The 22,298-nt window shown below is 42.3% G+C and overlaps 1 protein-coding gene across 1 annotated transcript in view; it reads left to right on the forward strand.

Moving 5' to 3' along the window:
• The window catches only part of CRB1 (crumbs cell polarity complex component 1), an 84,803-nt gene that overhangs the window by 10,544 nt on the left and 51,961 nt on the right, over window positions 1-22,298 (forward strand). The window contains 4 exon segments of the mRNA XM_039883641.1: window positions 1,638-2,201; window positions 5,584-5,779; window positions 6,790-6,929; window positions 11,537-11,719. Coding sequence (XP_039739575.1) covers window positions 1,638-2,201; window positions 5,584-5,779; window positions 6,790-6,929; window positions 11,537-11,719 — 1,083 coding nt within the window.

The following is a 22,298-nucleotide window of genomic DNA, read 5'->3' on the forward strand; positions in this document are numbered from 1 at the left end:
AGGATTTGTGCTGCACTTAGAAAAGAAAAAGTCTAAAACTCTCTTATTCCAGAACTTCTTAAACTATCCAGTAGATGGCGTACTTTACTGCAAGGAAACAATCTGGCAGACCCAAAAAATCTGTCTGGAAATATCAATCCCACTTGACATCCAGTCAAGTTTCTTACCCTGTGTCTAAGTCCCATATGAAAGCTGGAAATGAAATTCTCTATGGCCATTTTCCTGGGAACTCGATTCCAATTATAACTTTAAATAGCCCTATAAGGTTGTGCGTGTGTACGTCCAGTTAAGTCTAAATGTTCTAAAGGTTTTACCACGATGAAAATGATTGTGTTGTTCATGAGCATGCACATTTTGTACTAGGTACAATATAATAATACATATGACAGATTTTTTAATTTGGGTGCACAAAATGGAATAATTATGACCCTTACTTTAGTCTGCTTTTATTTCCTCGGTTGGCTATTTAATTTGTTCTTTTTAATAAGGCAGTCAATTGCAGTTCCTTTATATGTTTGAAAAACATAATTTTCTATTTGACAGGCGATTGTCTTTGCTTCTTTAGTACGGTCAGGTGAAGCATCAGTTGATAATGCCTGGGTCCCAGGAGGGTCTCTTAGCATCTCACCTTTAGAAACGCCCATAAACCCAGGCAGCAACCGGTGCTAATGGTGTGGCTGACAGCATGCACCCCGGGGACCCAGTGAAGACACGTGCTTGGCGGATGACCTTGTCCGGAACCGGTGCTGAAAACAAACATCATTCAGACCGTGCACGTAAACATAGTGATGGATGGTGTGTGACCAGATTATAAATCGGCCTATCGTGATTGTTATTGACAGAGAATGCCAATACCTCTCATGCTTTTGTTCTAGCTTTTGCGAATAATACCCTTCCCTCACTGGTGTTCATTTCAAAGATATCCCAAGTACCTTCTCTTCACGAGGCTTTCCCCAGCCTGCTTTCCCTGGCCCCTGTGATCGCTCAGCACGCTACACGTTTCTGCTGGGACGTTTTCCCCCTTCCTTCCAATAAGTGTTCTGTGACAGGTGATGTTATAGGACCCGGGAAATACTGAGACGAGGTCTCTCCTGTTCCTCTACGGAGCTAGCATTCTAGTGAACAAAGCAGAAAACAGAGAAACACACAGATGAAGAAATGAGCACATTCGAGAGATAAATGCCATACAAAATAAAACGGAAAGAGTTTAGAGGAGTTCAGAAAAAGGTTTTCTCAGGACGTGACCCTGGAACTAAGACGTGAACGGTGAGAAGCCAGTGATGCATTTACAGGTGTGTGAGGACAGCCAGCGTCCGAAAACAAATCTAAAGTAAAAGAATGATTAGCCGAGTTTTACCACAGGAAAGGGCACAGGAAAAGTTTGCTCTCAGATCAACCTTCCCAAAGATATATGAGCTTTCTATGCATAGGCACTGGAGGAAAACTGTTGACTGCCAGAAAGACTCTATAGATAATATTTGTAAAAATCGTCGTTAGTGACAAAACTCATCATTAGGACACAGAAACTATGTGTTCCGTTAATAGTTTGTTTGAGATAACGTGAGGAAAGGAGTCCTTTAATTTTTTCCTCAACTGTTTGTTTGTAAGCTTCATCGATACTTTTGCTTTCCTTGCAGATTCCTTTTGCAATAAAAATGACACCAGGTGCCTCTCGAATTCTTGCCGAAACAATTCAACGTGCCATGATTTTGCAAAAGACAACAATTGCCATTGTTCAGACAAAGACTGTGACAACGTGACTGATCCGTGCTTCCCCAACCCCTGTCAAGGAAATGCCACTTGTGTGAACACCCCAGGAGAAAGGAGCTTTCTGTGTGAATGTCCTCCTGGATACGCTGGGATGACCTGCGAAACCGCCATCGGTTCCTGTGGCCCAAGCTCCTGCCAACACGGGGGTATTTGCAGTGAGGACCCTGTGCAACCCGTGTGCCTCTGCCCTGCTGGATATATTGGAAGGTTCTGTGAGCTGGATCAGGACGAGTGTGCTTCCGGCCCTTGCCACAATGGGGCTGTGTGCCTGGACGGAATCGACGGCTACAGCTGCTTCTGCGTCCCAGGATATCAAGGCAGGCACTGTGACTTGGAGGTGGATGAATGTGCTTCAGACCCCTGTAGGAACGAGGCGACATGCCTCAACGAGATCGGAAGATACACTTGTCTTTGTCCCCGAGACTATTCTGGTGAGTGTGATGACATTTGAATCCCAGAGGATGTTATTCGCTTTCTCTTTCTTTAATAGGACAGAAGCGGAGGTGACGTTGCATGTCCCATCCAATTGCTTAGGAACATTAATCACTAGTTAGAAAGCTTCCCACACTAGTAAAAATCCATTGAGTTCAAAGGTGCGTGGATCGTCACTGCTGTTTTGAATGGAGTCCTACCTTACGTAAAACGTAGATCCGGTCTGGAGTGAGTGGGTTCCGAGGGACCTGGCTTTCCAGGTTGGGGCTGTTCTGCTCATCTCAGCAGATGCCCTTCGCCTTAGCTCAAGTGCGCCCTCTCATGCCCAGAGCCTGACATTGCAGCCTGCTGGGAAGGTGGGAGTCCGTGGGGTGGATACATGGTGGGGGGTTCTAGTGCTGAAGTGTGATCGACAGATCGATGACAGCAAGGCAGCTGGAGCGTGGTACATGAGATAAGTCACGAGTTCATTAAGACAGAAGTCATTTCTTGTTTAAGCTCTTGGAAACAGCAAAGAACAGTAGCGGGCTCTGCAAACATAGCATCTTGCAGACTCTCAAGTGGATAACTCCAAATTAAACTTTATATGTATTTTTACTATTGGTTTAATTTGGATGAATTTTTGCGAAAGAATTCTAGAATTAAGAAGTTTCTATTTCTTAGCAAATGGGCCACAGAAGTGCTACCCACTGTAACTGTATTCAGTTTATATGGCTACGTATAGTTATAATGACATGGTGCCTAATCACATCAGTCACAAAGTGAATGCTACCATATAGACTGGACCACACAGTTCAAATACTTTTCGAAGGTCGATTCATTGTGCATATTTAATGGATATGAGCAAATGACAATAAACACCCAAATGAAACATGAAAATCGTAGTTCGTTATCCAGATGTTTTATCTATGAAGCCAAGTATCTGGAAATACAAAAACATCTGGATAACTGACTGAACTCATCACTTTTCATCCGGCTGTTTTGGCATCGTGCTCACATAGCCCGAGTCATTTTTGTCTGTATCGGCGGCAGTGGTGAGCCACCATAAGAATGTTAAATCTCACTGAGTAATACAAATAAATCACCCCCCAAAGTAGATAGCTATTTAAATTGAAATCATATCTATCAATTTGAAACACGTTCTTAAACCAGGCATCTGGATCGCTTCAAAGCCAAAGCAGTTGAACTACAACATGCAGAGCCGCAGTACTTAAACAATGGTTTAGAATGCATTTCTTAAACATTAGAAAGTAATCCGGCCGTATATCAGATGAATGCGAATTTTATTTTAATTAAGAAATAAACTTTAGCAAAGTGTTAAGCTTTAAACCACTGCTTTGGCTTCCTGTGTTAAAACTTTCCAGCAGCTATATAGATGACTAAAATACCAAATGACATAATGCAATGTCATATAGGCAAAGGCACCACAGAAAAGTGGATCGACAAACTGGACAGGCAAAGGCAGGAATCGCAGAGAGAGACGCTGTCATTTACTAGCTCTGGGGCGCAGGCAAGTCTGTGTGCCTTAAATGTACTGAGAAGAACTACAGGAAGGACACATGACATCGCCTCGTCCTGGGCCTGCATACGGTGGCCGTTTGGTAAACGTGAGGAGCCCTCAGTTCAGAAGCACTATGGGGGACCCGCCCAGGGGGCACCGCGGAGAATCCGCCTTTGCCAAACTTCCCTGGGTGAGCATCGTCCACGCTTCTTAGAGTCATGGTGGACCAGTGTCGCGGCAGGGGAGGCGGCTGTGTCCCTTACAAGTACGAGTCCTAACACGTTGTAGCTCTAGTTGCCATATATGTTAAAAGATACTTATACGAAAAAAAGTTTTCACCATCATTTTAGTCTTTTATACAGTCTTAGAAAAGTGAAAGAGGAAGCTATTATTGTGTTATGTAACATGAGAGAACTAAAGGTCTTAAAACAAGGCTGAGAACACATTCCCGAGCGAGAACTGGACCGAGGACACGGTCTTCCACCAGCCGGCTCAGGGCGCTTTCCCTCGACCTTACCGATGCCAGACCAACAAACACGAATTCTGTTCATGGTCAGGGTAAGAAACGGCCGAGGCTCAAGGGTGAGCCATTGACCTTGGAGCAAACACTGTTCCGCCACTTCCCATTTTTACGGATGCAAGATTTCAATGTTAAGTTCTTCTCAAAGAACGGTAACTCCTTTAACTCAGGTATTTGTAGGATCCAGTCGCAGTCGTAAATGGCAGGTGAAGTTAAAAAAACTCCTAGTTTCTAACTTCAGTTTCCGGAAGTGGTACAGAATCCGACTCATGACAACTTCTGAGCTCTCTGAAAATCTCTGTGTTGTTTTAGTACATAATTTATTATTCTGCGTTATAGACGCAGAAATAAAGACGGTTAAATGTAGATATTCCCTCTTTTTGCCTTTCGAGACCTGTATGAAAATTCGATTATGTGTACTAGATGTTACTTTGGCAGATTCAGTACTGTAGTCTGTTATCTCAGTGCAACTACTTTTATAAATCGTCAACTTATTTTGCTCAGTAAATAATCTTCACCTACTGTTTTTTAAGGGAGAAATATATACTTTCAAACAACATAACATTACCTTAAAATGAAGAAGCTTGTAATGATACCACTAATTGCATTAAGTTTAAGCCACGAACTGATATTCTACTTAAAAGTAGTATTTTACAACGCTATAGAAATTTGACCTTAAAAATGTCTGTGCAAAAGGAGCACTTAAGGGAATAAGAGCCCACCATGTTTGTACGATAAATGTTTGTGGACATAACAAGTATTGTTTTTGATCTCTAGAAAAGACTTTGTATGGATCAGGTACTGTTGTAAGCACTCTAGAACACATTGCATTTATAATAATAATCCTATGAGGTTATTACAAATGTTGCTTCCGTTTTTCGGGTGAGGAAGCTGAGCTATGGAACGGGTAAGGAGCTTGCCCAGAGTCACAGAGTTAATGATGGATGGCTGTGCCAAGATGTCAACCCAGGCCACGTGGTTTGAAGTCTGAGCTTTTACCCACTGCTCTATATGATGTGTAGCTAAATTGAGTGTTTAAAAATAATTTCATGACACTGACTAGTCCCCATGAGGCTTCCAACAGAAGTATGGTTAACGATAACTTTGTTCTAAAAATGACTTGTTTCCATGAATTTAAAAGCCACAAGCTGTCGTATGACATAGTTCTTTGTAACAGCTGCTCCGCTGTGTGCCACTCCCCACGAGCGTGCCGAAAAATTAACATCAATTACAATTAAGGAGGAAAATTATTTTGGGTAACATAATATTCGACAAGAGTGTTAGTAAATAAAGCATCGCCAAAGAGCTAAAATATTAACACTTCGCTAAAACTTTTCTTCTGTGTTGACTTTTTGAAAAGGTGTCAACTGTGAATTGGAAGCTGACGGATGCTGGGCCCAGCCCTGCCAAAACGGTGCTACCTGTCGGGATGCTCCGGGCGCTTATTTCTGTGACTGTGCCCCTGGGTTCCTGGGTGACCACTGCGAACTCGACATCGATGAGTGTGCCAGTGAGCCGTGTCTCCACGGAGGGCTGTGTGTGGATGGAGGCAACAGGTACGTTCTGGGCGATTCGCCTACGTTCGGGTGATCCCCGTGGAGAGAACTCACTGACCAGGATTATTGTATCGCCGGTGAATCTGGAGATCTCGCATCCTTCCCTTAAACTTGTCAGGTTGCTTTATAGTTTAGTGAAAAGTGGCAACATTCAGATTTTACTAAAAAAAAAAAAAAAAATGCATCCTTCAAAAGTCATCTGTCCCAAGAGTGAGGAATTTCCAAGTTACTCTCGTAATAGTTTGGACCTGCTAAAACTTCAGGAAAGAGCCAGCTTTTCAATTCCGCGAAACAAGCCTGTGGTAGGTAAGGTGCACGCGAAAACAAAGCCCGAGGTTATTCCGATTGTGAATATGAGGCTGTATTTATGTAACGAGCATGGAAACCAAGTGGCGAAAAATAAATCCTTTAGGAATTTTACCTAAACAGTGTTATTAAATTAGTTTAAAGTAAGAGAACATAAGTTACCATTTGCGTAATGAGGGCTTTTCCTGGTTTTGTCATAATTTATTATTTCATTTTTCATAAGGGACCTTATTAATGGGCTCTGCATGAAAGGGTGTCACGATGGCATAAGTCATTCTTCCCTGCCTTCACGAGTTTTAACACCTTTCTTTAGTATTATGTGGTACTAATGTAATCAGTATTTTTGATGCTTGACATACTGTGTCTATTCTTTATCTGAGTATTTAATTACCACAATAACCCCGTGACATAGGAACTGTTATTTTCAATTTATGAATGAGGAAGCTGAAGTAAACAATCACAATTTCCAAATAATTTTGCAGAAAAACGAAAACACTCAAGCTGCGTTTTGAAAGACCATAGGACGTTAACATGGAAACATACGATGCTTTCAGGCTTATAGAAACAATTCCCCAGGGTTTTTGAGATAAATACTGAAAATGCACCGCAAGTCTCAGATTGATGGACCGGTAAAGATAGAGAATAAAGATATTTGATCTCAATACGACCAGGAGTTGATGTGATAATTTCATTTTACTCTCCAGATACAGCTGTCACTGCACGGGTAGTGGATTCACAGGGACACACTGCGAGACCTTGTTGCCTCTATGTTGGTCAAAACCCTGTCACAATAATGCTACGTGTGAGGACAGCGCTGGCAATTACACGTGTCACTGCCGGCCTGGTAAGCGACGAAATATCTTTCACTTTTCTTTTCTTTTTTCTTTTTTTGCTTAGAGTAGAAACAAATCGCTTACAGCAACTAGAAACTAGAAATTCTTGTTGTTTGCTGTTTGAAACAAACTCTTCTAGTTACGAATGCTTAATTTAATCGCATTATTCCGTACTCACACATACCTGCTGCTATGCTACGCACTGTTCGAAGTAGGTTGGCACGCTGCCCGAGCCTCAGAACCTTCCAAAAGAAACAGAAGGGAAAAAAAAAAAAATCAGTGGAAGGATCAATTTCAGCATGATCTGCACGGTGAAAATTCACCAGAAGATGCTTTCTTTTCCTCCAAGATATTTTCTTTGACACCTAGAATCTATCGAAACCACTGAAACAATATTCACATCTTAGGAGCTTGGATTATAACTCAGTGGAGTTAGCATGATTACAACGGTGTAGAATATTCCAGAAATAGAAGTATTCTCCTAAGCATTTATAATACAAGTCAACAAGAATACAAATGAAACATATATAAACCGTAACCAAAAATTTTGCATAAAGGGTGATGAGGCTCGAGCGAAGGGATGTGTTATCAGAATCAGTAGGAATCCGTAGCACCTTAGTCCGCACGCTACCTGTAAATATTGGTGTTAATTTTGGCAAACAGCCCGCTCGACCTATTTTTAACCTAATTCACCCGAGGATTTCATTGATAGAAAGAGCATTTCATCTCCTTTCTTGGTCCACTGGGGGGGAAAAAAAATGACAAACTTACAGTTCCGTAAAACCCGGTTGTCACAGGCTTGCTGACCGGCTCGTCCTTCTCCTGGTTCATTTTGTTGTCCAAGGACAGAGCTTGGTTGGGGAGGAAACGTGGAGATTGGGATCAATCCAGCCAGCGGTGGCTTCTCACCGAGAGACGTCTCCTTGCCTAAGGGGTATTGAACAGGCTTCGGTTAACATATTTCGTAGGTAAAAGTAACACACAAGCATGAAAGCAGAAAAGGAGGTTGGGAAGTATATCTTTGGCTCAGAATTCTATGTCCTGCATCTTCCCCTTTTCGATAGTGCATATGGCGTATTTGTTATTCTTCGGTCCTTGGCTTAACTTAAAATTTTCCAAACCTTGTTGTCCTGCATTCTTATCATCAGCCAACGCTTTGGACAGGACACCCGCTAACTAGGGCGGGCCACCTCTGCGTTCTTAAGTTCCTCATCTGCAAACGAGGGGGAAAAAAAGACTATTCCGAGTATTGTTGCAGAGAGGAAAAGCCTAAAAATAGAGCCTGGCACATCTCAGGTCCTGAACAAAAGGCGACTGTTACTACATAGGACGTTCCACACCAAGAGCTGGGAATTGGGTATGAGGGACGGTTTGTATTGGACCCAGGTAGTGAAGAGGATCTGCCCCCCAAAAAGACAGCGCGTTCCATTCACTCGTGGGTTCGGTCGTGCAAGCCACATGGGTTTTGGTGCCAGCCGTATCTATCAGGGGCCTGGGACTCAGAAAGACGTAGTCCCTTCTTCCAAGGAGCTTAAGTTCTAATAGGAAGAAGCGTGAAAATGTGTATAGCATGATAAAAAACTGTAATGAACTCTATAGAAGGGAACAGGGGAGAGGGAATACATGGTTGGCTTGACTGAGGCATCATTTTTGAAACTTTGACAGATTGCTAACCACATCCCAGAAAGGTAGTCAGAAGCTGTGTGACTTGGCACAAGTTACTTTACCGCTCCGAGCCTCAGTTTCCCCGTCTATAAAGCACAGGCGATGATAATAACGTCCGCCTCATCGAGTTGTTTCGGGGCTAAATCCAGTAATAGAGATGAAGCTTCTAGCTCGGCCTGGACCACAGCGAACACTCAGTAGATGTTGACCAGATGCTCAACTAGAGACTGGCCATTCTAGACCCTGCGGCGAACACAGAGTAGCTCGTCGCCTATTTAGGGAAGGATGAGAGGAAGCAGGAGGAAGAGGAAGAAAAGGCATCAGGCACACGTGGCATCGAGCGCGTCCAGCTGTGGCCCTGTGAGCGACGGGTCCCGCGAGCTGGACCACACGCGGCCGGTGGGGCGGACGGGGCTGCGGGGCAGACGAGACCGAAGCCGGCTCGCTCGCGATGCTGCCGTCCGCCCCGCCAGCCACGGGGCAGCCAAGCGATGTCATCTGATCTGTTCATGTCAGACGAGCTCGGGCACTTTGGTGGAAGCTGAGTGAGGACAGTAAACCCAGAGACAGGAATGTAGAGATCGCGTTCCCGTTCGTTTAAGGGAGGGAGAAGCCCGTTTGCCAGAACCGAGGTGACAGTGGTGAGGGCCTGGGGGTGAAAGGGGTGTGTCATGACCGTCATTTTAGGGGTGATCGCGACGTGCGGGTTAAGGGAGGGGCACAGACTCTGGACACTTCCGCTGCTGACCTTCTTTCTTGCATCTCCGGACGGATGGTGATTTTGCCTACACAGAGAATTCAGAAAGTCTTCGTACCCTGTTCTCACTGCGACATATAACGAGAAGATTTCATGCCACAAGCGACTCTGTCTAGAAGATCGTACCTGTGGGTGAGGAGAGACCACTGCCACTGAACGCAGTGGCAGGAATCCACTGTGACAGCTGTGCAGGGCCCTCATTTCTAAAGTAATTAATTATAAGAAGCGTCAGTCACCTTAAATGCTTACCTTAAAAGTTTTCCTGGTCCCCAGGTAAGATTGGATTTTTTTTTTTTAAAAAAGATCCCTGGGAACTTGAGTCAGTATCATATTGTTTCTTCGTACGGTATTTTACAGGAAAACTTGTTAAAACTATTGACTCTAGCCTCGACGAAAAGAATCTATTTATATAACTGTTAAAGGGAACAGCAAACAAAATCCCCACAGGGTCCCCGTGGTGGGGACAGGACTGGCAAGGCCATAAATCAGAGCCTCCCCAATGCTCGTGGGAGGAGTGACATCATGCAGGAACCAGAAAGCAAAAATGGATTTATGAAGGGTCTTGAGTCTCGAGACAGAGAATGAGAAGAAAATAAAAAATACTCAGAGTTCTCTTCCGCAGCTCTCTGTAAAGACTTGTGGACACCATTATTCGGTGAGTGTTTGTTTACCGTTAAGTACAAAATAAAAGTATTTTAAAAATAGGCATTCGGGTTTAAGAGACTGAGGGTTCCTGGTGACAGGGTCACCACAAAGAATTGTGGGATCTCGGTCTCCCACACGCTTTGAGTTTCCTTCTTCGACTGTAAATTTCTTCTTCAGATGGTTGAGAAAGACGCCAAGGGCGAGATGCAACAAGTGTATTATTATCCTGGTGAGCAACAGGACTTTTGTTGTGGGTATAAATTAACATGTGACCCCATTCGGGTTTTTATTAAAATTAAATGTCATGTCATATGCCATGTCATATTTTCATTATTGACTTATTCGTCGTTAATTCTCTAGCCGATTTGCTCGGCTAGGATCGTAATCTCAATGGCCGATTCATACGACCTGAATCTCATTCGGTCATTGATAGAAGGTCGTCTCCTTACGTGTGCTCAGGATCTAAGTGGTGAGCTAACAAAAAGTCCCCGATTTTGTGGAGCTTGTAGTCTATCGAGAGAGGCAACTCTACATAAGCGTAAACGCATAGTAAAACTTATCATAAGTGCAACGAAAGGAAAGAATTGGATAATACGAGGGAGAAGAAGAGCATCTCCTTTGGGGCTGGCCACCGGGGAAGGTCCGTTCTGAGAAAGTCATAAAAGATGAAGTCTGAAAAGCAAGAATTAGCCAAGCGCAGGCCTGGGGGCGACTGTCCTAGGGGTGGGGACAGTGTTATCAAGGGCTCTGGAAGAGAAGACATTCCGGGACAGGTAGAGATGGGGTGGGCCCGCTCAGAAGGGGCATTTTAGGTTAAGGAGTTTGAATTTGATTGTGTGAAAAAGCAAGCCACAGAAGGATTTTAAAGTGAGAAGTCTATATAAAAAGTATATAGTATATTATATATATATAATATGTGTTATATGTTATGTATTATATGTAATACATAATTATAGATTATATGTATTATATATTTTTACATACATATTTTTATATATATATATATTTTTAGGTACACATGTATGTGAAACTAAAAAATAGTTCTGGTAGGTACTTTCTTTTACATTTACTATCTAAATATTTTATGAAGTACTAAATCATTCTTGTCCCTAATAAAATGACCCAGTTAAATTCACCTAATACGAAACAATTTTTCATTCCGTCTCGTCACTGGGTATGAAGATGCAGTCAGTTACCTTTACTTGGAATTGTAAGAGAAGAATTTAAGGTCGGCTACGTGGATACAGTCGACTTTTCAGCTGTTTTCTTGAGAAAATATTTCATGTTTTTCTTGCTAAAAATTCAAACAATTGAAATATTTGCCGAATCGGAGGCTTTAGTTTAAATGCCCGGGCGAAGGCCAGGTTACCCTGAAGTCTCATTTTATTTTGACTGATTCTGTTGCTACTGCCGGTCGCTTCCAGGGATGGATGTCGCCTCTTCCCAGTCCTCCTGGTGTCCTGCCAATCGGTGCCTGCAGAGTGGCCCCGGGCGCCTGCCCTGGGGTCCTAGAGCGATGGTCCTCAGCTTCTCTGAACTTCTTTCCTGCAGGATACACGGGGTCCCAGTGTGAGACTGACGTCGACGAATGCGACAGTGACCCCTGCCGGGCCCGAGGGGCGTGTGTGGCGCTGTCCTCAGGGACGCAGCACGGACACCTTGCTCGGCCGCCGTCTTCACCCAGCCGTCCAGACGCTCCCGGGTATGTCTGCCTCTGTCAGCCTGGATTCACAGGTGAGGCCCAGGACAGGTGACCACAGAACTTTCTAGCATTTATGGCAGGTCATGCATTTAACCAAACGGAGTGTTGGCAGTGAGTCTGTGCTGCGTAAACTCTTGCTATGGTGCAAAGGGTCCCCCTTGTGGGCAGGAAAAATATCTTGTTTCACATACAATAATCCCTCAAATCACGAGGAAAATGTTAAAAATGGGAATAGAAGAGGCATATGAAAGGGGAAAATATTTATATGCGTTATACTCGCAATTGGAGCCTGACTCAAATTCTTTATCTCATAAACAGGAAATGTTGGAATTTTTATGTTATTACATTTTATAGCGCTGTTAAATTTTAGTGTTATTGAAATTTGCTTTTAAAAAGTTAACGTACTTATTTATAGTTACACTGAGGACAGTTATCTAGTTTCAAGTAATCTTCCTTCACGATTCTAAAGCTAAAGTTGTTCCAGTATATCAAATTTAAATGGCTTTTTCTATGGCATTCTTACTTTAAAACCCAGAGGAAATTTTCATGTGTGTTTTCTAGCGATTGGTTGTGTTTGCGTCTGCTTCTACGCTGTGCAAATGTTCAGAAGTTTGGTGACAGTTCCCGTATTTGGTCGTGAGTGACAATTTATCTACAGTTGTCTAGACACCGTGGAGAAGATTAATTACGATCAGGATTTTTACCTTATTTCTTTCTCAATAGATTAAGTGATACCTGCGGGAAATATTTCAGTTGTTCTTGGGGATTTCTGAGAAATAAGAAAAAAAAGGCGGTCTATTTATATTTAGTACTCCCTTCTTTTTAATGTATCAGTTCTGAAGTTTAATGATCTTTGATTCACGACGGCGTTTGCTCTAAGATTGCCGTTAGAGACGTTATTTCCTTATTTACTGTCCCCTCTGCGAGAACACAGGAGAAAGGCCTCTCCAGGGTCAATGTCAGGATAAGTAGTATTTTTTCTAACAACTTCTAGCTTGCATGCTTTTGCCCTTAATAAAAAGCATGCAAATAAATCTTAGAATACATCGTATTTCCCAATCATGCAGGCTGCGAGAAATCTTATAGGTAAGCTTGGGTTCTATGAACATATAGCTTTTTCTGGAACATATTTATGTATTTACTTCACCCCTGGGATTATTTAAATTTCCTGTTTCTGTTTTTTAAGGTTCTCTTTTTTTTTAAAAAAAAAAAAGTTTCTTTCTAAATTATTTGACCTTGGTAGAGTATTTTTGTCAGCTACTTTAAATCCTTCTTGGAACAAGGTAGGAGGGGTTATAAATTTTTTTTTTAAATGTTGGATTTAGAGTCATAAAGAGGAGATTGTATCAAAAGTCAGAGGCCATTACTAATATTGCCTCATCGGATAAGAGGATATGCTTGACCAACGAATCTGTAAATCCTAATGGGAGAGAGGCAGGGGAATGTTCCAGAAAATTGTGTTGGACTTGGTTTCTAAAGAGCTGCCAAAAATAGCTAGATGAGTTAAGGAGTCTCCATGGCGTAATGAAAAAGTTTATTTTTCACTCACGTAAATTCCAAAAATGGCTTATCATGATCAATTGACCTCCAAACGGTGATACAGGGTCATAGGCTCCTCACGTTTTTTGTTAAGTTTTTTCAAAATGTGACTTTCAAGTTTAGCATGCTCTTCTGGAGTAGGCCACATGGAGAGAGAAAATGGAGCATGGCATCTGGGTGTTTATGGGCCAAGCCCTAAAAGCGGTGACTATCTCTTCTACCAACATTTCTTTGGTCAGATTGAGTTATACGACCACATTTCATTGCAGCAAATACAGAAATCTAGTCCTGCCGTGAATCTAAAATAAAGAGAAAACGCGTTTCATTAACAGCACCCGGTTTGTCACGACAGCTGGAATGGGCGGATTGGGGTACACACTTAGATCACTAGGTGTATCCTCATACCTATTACGGCACGTATTTTTTTAACGTTTGAATATACTTTTCCTTATTTCTTTCATTTTTTTAAATTAAACTTTAAAAAAAAAAAAGGACACTAGTAGATTCTTGTGCCGTTATACGAAATAACCCAGGGCGGTCTTGTGTTGTTCTTCTAGAGAAGGAGGTACAAATGAAGAGAGGTTGGGGACATGGAAAGTGAGAAATGGTAAAAATACGGGTACGAGGAGGCAGAAAATCCTGGGGAGAGGAACCAAGTTTCTCCGAGGGAGGACTAGCTTTACTCAGGGTTTCTTCTGGGACTTCCGGCAGCAAAGCAGGTCACCGTGGCCCAGTCTCATTCAGTGAGATAACTGAGAAGAGTCTCACTATCCATTTAGGTATTTTAATGATAAGAATCGACACTTGGAAACTCATGTGTTTAGTTGCAATAATGGCTGCTGCTGTCTAATTTCCCCAAATCATGAAAAACTTTTCTTTTGCCAAATATCTTTACATAACTGCCACGGCAATTTTGTGCCTATTGCCGGTAACGTTCACACTGAAATGAGAATAGCGTGTAAACACTTGATTTAAAAGGTTTATACATTCACTTAAGCTCACATATCCATACGACTTTAACAGCAAGCTAAATAAATCTAGAATTAGAGAAGGCCTGTGGTTGAATAACACTGTTCAGTTCATTCCAAAATCAGTAAATTATTTTTATTTTGTATGACCACCCTTGACCGTGACTGGAAGGAATGTTGGCTGCTTCTTTCTATTATGTTTTAGCTGTCCAGTTTAGGGCACTGGATGCAGTTTTAGGGGTTTAACGATGAAAATACAAGGTCTCTTCCCAAAGGAAACCGAAAACAGCACGGGGAAGAAGATGCATAGAAATACAAGACACTATAACTGCCCCAGTGAAACCATAAAAAGGTACAGACAGACGAATAAGTAAAGAAGACCCGTTTAGGCTATTTATGCCAGATTGAATTTCGTGGAAATTATAAGAATCCGAACAACTCGATAAGTTAGCATTTTTTTTTAAAACACAAATGACCATGTTGCTTCTAAAAAATCAAGAAAAGGTCCTATGACCTGTGCACATACTCTCAAAGCACTCTGCTCTAACCAACCACGCTGACTTGGAAAGAAGTGAGTCATGTTTTGAATGTCAGCGATTTGTTTCTGTTTATCAAAACGTGGTAGCGATAATACCTTTGACAAGTTTCCCAACTGCCTCACAAGCCAAGTCCACTTCTCAATGCTAAGGCTCACTCACCAACGCCAATTAGCGTTTCGTCCGACCTCATGGGTATCTGGAATGCTGCTACATTGTTGTCTCTGAGGCTGGTTTTCTTCTGCTTCACCCATCTGCTCCCTGCATAAAAAGAACTGAGGGGCACCGCGGGGGAGCCTGTGAAGTCCTGGCTTCAAACCTCAGGCAGAAATAGTGGGGTTCTTAACAATGAGCACCCCGATGAGAGCCACCTGGCAAAGCGACTGCACACACGGGCTCCATCCTCAGCGTCATCTGCTGCCGGCACAGTGTTGTTAAAAATGAAGCATTCGCTTCTCCTTAGAAACTAGATCCTGCCATTTTACCTAAATCTGACCGAAATAACTATAGAGGGACGAACACGAAACATGAAAGTGTCGTCTATTGATGAAGCCATGAGGCACATGGGACAGTCAATAGCTCCTGCCTAAGTTTTCGTAGACTTTATTCATTTGCTGACTTTTTGTTTTAGGCTCATTGTTCTTAGAGAGAACTCTTTCCCCCTAATTACAATATCAAGTTTGAGAGCCTAGTTCTCAAGTAACACGAACAGAAATCGGATGCTTATCTAAAACTGCGCATCTCTATTTCTTCACCTCTAAATGCCGGCTTTCCCTGGGGACCGGGGACTTCTCTTTTCCACGTGCACCGACTCTCCTGGGCTTTAAATCGCTCATGACATCAAAATCTGTATCTTCAGCTCCATCCCCTCCTGAACTTCCTTGAACTTTTCCATTTAGATGAAGAAAACCATTTTCAAAAGCAACATACCGCAAACAAATGTTTCTATTTTCTGCCTCCGCGCATTCCAAAAAATCAAAAATCAAACCAATGCAAACGAATGACAACGAAACCAACAACCACAAGACGACGATGATAACAAAAATACTTGTCCTTCTCCATCTCAAGAACGCTAACAGGTATTCCTTCAGTTTGTCAGGGCAAAAATCTAAGATGCGTATTTATTTCTCTCTCTCTTCAATCACACATTCAATTCACCTACCAGTTTCGTCGGTTTCTTAGTACCAACTCTCTTCTTATCAAGAATTTTAAGATCGACAAAGAAAAACAAATGCATCGTAAGAGCTTAGATTTTTGTGAGAAATCGTTTTGTTAAAAATGAAGTCCTTTGAAATTCGATGGACCCCTTTTTCATGATCCGATGATGATGATGATGATGATGATGATGATTATTTTGATGGATCATGCCAAATCTGCAGGGGTTACACTGGGATTATACGATCATTTGTGCAATAAAGCACTGCGTAGTTTAAAGCAAGATTGTCCTAGCTCTGTGTCTGGTTTTTCTCTGGCATCACTTTTGAGTCGAGTGAGTATTTTTATTTCATTGCTTTGTGGCAAAAGTAACTTCACCAGTTAAATGTTTTAGCAGTGCTGTCTTTGTTGAGTCAGCTTCTCAAGGAAGGGCCGTAAGGTTTTGTTGACATCTAACAACGTTTTGGATTGTTTTTTTTTTCCGTTTTGACTTCTCTGGTTTATCTCCCACAGTGTGTGGGGAAAAGCGCTAGGATAAGGCTGTGCGCGGCTAGGCTTTTTTTTGGCACATGTGAAACTTTTGATGCTTTCCAAGTATCACACGACGATGCACGTGCTGGCCAATGGTATAAGATTTTTAAAGTCCAGCCAGACAAAATTGCATGCTCTCCACAAAGAAGTCAGTTTTTCTTTAAATTTGATTTACAGCTTAGATCAAGATCCGGCGATAATTTGCATCTTTCCAGACAGTTCTATAGCCGTTTTATAGACATAGATTAGCCCGATTTACTCCCGTCTCTCTCCATTCTCTCTCTCGTCTCTCTCTTTCTCTTAATTACCATGTTTCTTAACAAATCATTAACATTTTATATGAAGGGTTTCCTCATCCAAACTCTGCCGGACCTTCCTGACAGAAGAGGAAGCAGACTCACTTTCGATGCGTCCGAGATGCAGCTACATAAATCCCGGGTTCTTCCTTTTTTGGTAGCCTGAGCTCAGCACGGAAGGTCTGAGCTAAACATGTCACCAGTGTCACAGAGACTCTCCTGCTAAAACTACGTGTTTACTCCTTTTTAAAATGGGTTTTCCTTAAAAGCATCCCTCTCAAAATTATAGTTTACCTTCTACTGAAAACACCTGAGTCAGATGACCGGATATGGTCATCCCTCTTTCTTTTCTCGTTTCTGTTTCTTAAAAACGTTCACCGAAGTCTAACAAACAAGCAGAAAAGCATGCGCGTCAAACGTTTACAGCTCAATAAGGTCGTTATAAAGGGAACACACCCCTGTATCAAGAACCCAGGTCGAGATAATGATTAAACATACACTTTCTTTTGAAAGAGGCAACTAGAATTAGTGTAGACAGTAACAGAGTCAAAATTCAGGTTAATAAAAGAAGCGACTTTTAAATAATTGAAGCTATCTACCAACGGGACAGGCACCCTTGTGCAGAAGCGAGGTTCCATGTGACGGGGATGGTCTGTGGACAGGGAGACGAGATCCTCCATCGATTGGCATGCTCAATGAGATGGCTCCTTCAATTCTTCCCAACTCTAAGAATAGATACAAAAAATAAACTCAAGATCAAGGTCCTCGCAGTAAAATTCAGGTAATTGCAAATGTGCACAATGAAGTTCTGTTTCCTCATCGTCAGTGAAGACGATATTTCGATCTTTAAACATGCTTTTTCAAGTTCCTTCAGTATGTACGTTAAAAAGATCCTGGGATGGATTTTTTCCATATTCGTAGGATGTTTTGAGTTAAGAACGCTATCGATGAAATCTGGGGTGGAAGATTAGTATACGTTTGTTAAGATGGAAGATTTATGGGCAAATTTTGGCAAATAGTAAAATTTCCATGTCTCTTCTTATTAGAGCCAACCTAATGTTATTTTAATATGAAGATGCTGCCTAGACGATGACTATAAAACTCATTTTGTAACTGCGCACCCAAATTCATCACAGAATTAAGATTTCACTTTTTGGGGGTACTCGTTTGTAACGACAAATATTCTTCCAACGGTGACCGTTTCGTTTTGCGATTTAAATGTCTTAACATGCAATTGGCTTCAATAATTTAATACACAGGGAAAAAGGCAAATAAAGATAAACATTGTCTAATTTTCTGCTCAACACCTGGGCGATTTAATCCAAGGTGATTAAATTAAAGGCTGCATTCTTTCTGAGTCACCTATTAAACAGATATTCTGGAATATCATCAAAAGTTTTGGCAAAGAAGAATCATTCTTTTGGATGGGAGGTTAGACAAAGGCCAGGGCCTCGATTTATCTGTTTCTTTGAGTGAGTTTTAACACCATTGACCTGGCCAGACTCCAATACCGTTCATTAAATCTTGCCTGTCTCCGTCGCCCTTGAAATTTTAATAAGGCCCTATATTTCTTGTCTTAACCCACTTTCGTAATATCGCTTGGAACAGCCATCCAGCTGTGGTCTTTCACTAAGTAGCTAGATTTATCTAGCAGTTAAGGGCAACCCTGTCTCTTATTCTCCCACAGAAGCAGGAAGAAGCTCAGGGAATTTGTTCCAGTGGAAAGATTTGAGCGGCTTAGACAAATAGGTAAGACATTCCAAGTAAGATAATCCAGTTCCTCATCGCGCATTCATTAGGAAAAATGACAGAAGCAGAGGCCCGGCTGAGCATTGAACTCCGGCCATGGTTAGTTTCTGCAGAGCCCCCAAAGGTAAAACGCTACAAGAAATTAGAACTGGGAAATATAACAAGACACTTTCCAGATCATCTGAAGCCCCTTTTTTTTCCTTTGCCTTTGAATTCTCGCAGTTGGCTCTTGGGTACTTTGATCCATCCTGTCTGAACACATCGCCGCACAAAGTCACACAAAGCGGCCCAGCAGGACGACGTGGCCCAGGAGCCAGTGCCACGGTGTGTCTGGCTCATCTCTCCCTGTCTAACTGTCCTTGTGGGTGAGGATTTTCAGATGAAAATCATGCCCCTAAAAGCAACAGGAATAGGGCAGATTCCTCAGCAACTGCCTATTTCTAGCGAAGGATATATTTCCTTTCACGACCCCAGAATGTCATCTGACAGCCAATTCTCATTTGAATTATTACTCTTAGATCCCGGAAGATCATTCAGTAATATCAACTCTTCATTTAAGTGACGCCTCCCTGGGACCTTCAGTCGACTTCGCTTAAATGGGTCCCTCATTCTGGTTTTTTCTCGTTACCCCTCTTTAGTATCGTAGCCTGTTCAGGCAACACACATCAGAGAAAGAAGAGAATAGTGTAGCGATTTCAAGGAATATACTATATCAGAGAAACGAAAGGAGACTCGAGCACATCTAGACAGTCATTCAGGTTTTCTGCGTAACACTCATTTACTCCACATTTCAGGGGCACGTTTAAATCACGACAGACATCTGAGAAAATAAACAAATAGAGCATTCTACGCTCAGTTGCACGGAATAAGTGATTATTTTTTTGTAGGGCATTACAGTGATATATTACAAAGGTTTTCTCCGTGGAGAATTCATACATCCATTTAATTCGTGTACGTGTAACTCAACGTGGTTCCTCAACAAACGATTATTTTGGGGGCCTTTGTAATAAATTCCGTAGCCGTGATGTATAACATTGATTTGGTCACCGCAAGCACCTACAGAAAGTGATTAAAGACATAGAGGTTATCCGCACAGCCTTCAATGTGTCAGGTGGCAGCATGAGTCATTGCAGGAGTAGCAACGAGCATCGTTCCTGTCTTAAATTAATATTAAAAGTTTCCACGGCCACTTAACTCACATGAAAAATTTTAGAAATTCACGCACTGGCAAAGTAGAATACATACCAACCGGTGAGATAGTTGAACTTAAAAGCATTCTGTGTTTTGTAACGTGAGGGAGGCAAGTAATTTATGGGCATGAGGGAGGAGAGAGTTTCCTGCAGATGCGTTTGATGCTTTCCAAGCGGCCTGCCCGCCTTCGGGCCGTAGGTGAAGTTCAATGTCTGTCCAGTGTGCCTAGCGCTGTGCTGGGCGTTTCTTTGTTAAGCTAAGTGAAGGGAAATTGTGGTGGTGGCGGGAAGTGTGGGCTGTCGAGCCAGGCTTCTTTGGTGCAAAGGCAGATAATTCTGTGTCCCTCTATTTTTTCATTTGCAAAATATGGTTAATTACAGTAACCTAATTTACAGAGCGGTTGTAAGAAATGAATGTGTTAACATATGCAAAATGCCTAGAACCGCTCCTGGTACACAGAAATGTCAACGTAAGCATCTTCCGTCGTCGTGTGTCCCCGTTGGCGACAGGGACTGTGGGCTCATGATTTTCTTTCCAACCCCTCATACCGTGCCTGGTGCTGATTTCATAACCAGTAAAGTATGTGATGAATGAATGATGAATAAATGGATTAATGAATTCGGCGACAGTCTTACTTCTTTTACTGATATATGGCCCCTTCTAGTAAGAAAGCAAATCTCAGAGAGGACACTATAGTGATTATTCTAAGATGGTACAACACCTTCTAATAACCATCCGTGTATAAAGCAGCCTGTTTTAAGTAGCAAACGAATCTGTTTATCAACAATATCCAGCAGAAAGCTCCAAAATAGGAAAATATGCCAGAATCAAAGTCGGCATTGAAAAAAAATCACCCAAGGACATACCTGGATGTACGATAGCAAACGGTTCTGACCACACACTCAGCAAGTCTTCACGAAGAGCGGATTTCGTGCCAGGCTCCGTTGTATGCCCTGAAAATATGAAACACAATACTTTCTGCCTTCTTGTGACTTATATTCTTGGGAGGAAGAAAGACAACGGACATGGGCACGGAAGAGCTCATTTCCAGGGCACATTCTCCTGCTCTTTTAAATTTCAGTGACTGCCCAGCACGTGCGCCCTCAACCCCCATTCCGCAGGAGTTCGACTGACGTTCTTCTCGAAAAGTAGGCCGTTGTCAAGAACCCTGAAAAATCGCCTAGACTATGATTATTTGTCCACTACTTTTGGTGCAGAATTCGGGATCTCTGTTCCAGAACCATTCGAGGATGTGCATGGGCCCAAAGTTACATTTTGAGAATTCTTGGTCCTTCCAGGCTATTGTCCTGGGAGTCAATGGGTCTTCTTTTAATCAAAACCGAGGATGTCTATATAGCTGTAGAGTTTCCATATGAACCCAAAATTAAATTGTTGGTACTTGGGGAAGCGAAGACAGGGATCGTACCGAATTCTTGCCTCGAGATGTTCTATGCCTCCTTTTTTTTTGTCAAATACCTTCATATATGATGCATGTAGACCAGCTACTCTCTCTACCTGTCTTGCATAGTCTCTACCTGACTATGAATAGGTGTGTCTCAGAGCTGAGCTAAGGAGCAGCTGTGTACAGAAGTCCTCTACTTTCTCAGTAGAAATGCTTCTTAGGTTACTCTGTTAGATTGTCAAATGTCCTGGAAACAAAGACCCTTTTTAGAAAGTTTAGAGGTCAAAGGGAAGCAGTCTCCTTGGACAGTGTGACATGCTGCTTCCTTCTGCTGGACACTGCGACCTCGACAAACTCATGTTATTTCTTTCTCTTTCTCTCTTGGCCGCCATGAAGCTCACAGTTCATTTTTTTCTCTTCGATGTCGGTAGGTTTCCTGAGGTTTGATTTTCTGGAACGTTTATTCTCTTCTTCATCCGTTTTTACACTATTAAAATTCCCTTTGTATCTTTAAATTTTGTTTTACTGATGATCTGGTGAACTGAAACTTGAGCTTTTAGTGTAACTACCAAAAGTCCTTTTCGTAAACAGAAGGAGAATGTATAAATAATTCTGAACAATGGCTACCGAAGCTTAAAACCAGTGGAAAACCATAAGAGCTTTTTAACAGACTCGGGCTTAATGCAGAAGTCACAAACAGAGGGCCTTGAGCCGGGTTTTCACCCTGGACGTGGTTTAATGATCAGGCCGGTAATTTAAAAAGAAAAATTAGTTACTAGCATTTAAAAGTTAGAAGATTTCAAATACAAAACTGGATTTCTCACTCTCTCAAAGGACAATTATGGCTACAGTAGTTGAGGGATCTCTACGCCAGATGCTGTTTTAATATTTAATCTCAGAAATCCTCCAAAGTACTACGTTACCATGATCTGAATTTTACGAATGAGAAAATTAAGGCATAGAGAGAGTCAGTAAGTTATTTCCCAGGGTCACCAGCTAACCAATGGTACAGCTGGGACCCCAACACCCACCACCAGGCTGGAAACACCTCAGGCAGGCGATGCTATCGCCTGAACAGAGAGAGGCCCCCCAGGCCTGGAGGCGCGTTCCCGCCTGATGACCCGGCATTAGCAGTTGGATCTGGAAACACCGACCACTTGGAGGGTCATCCGGTGCTTGTGGGCATTGCAGTCTGCGACCCCGGCCCTCATGCTCATCTTGAGATGGGAGTTCCATCTTCAGTG

The sequence above is a fragment of the Pteropus medius genome, unplaced genomic scaffold (genome assembly GCF_902729225.1).
Source record: "Pteropus medius unplaced genomic scaffold, Ma_sr-lr_union100, whole genome shotgun sequence".
Classification (NCBI taxonomy): domain Eukaryota; kingdom Metazoa; phylum Chordata; class Mammalia; order Chiroptera; family Pteropodidae; genus Pteropus; species Pteropus medius.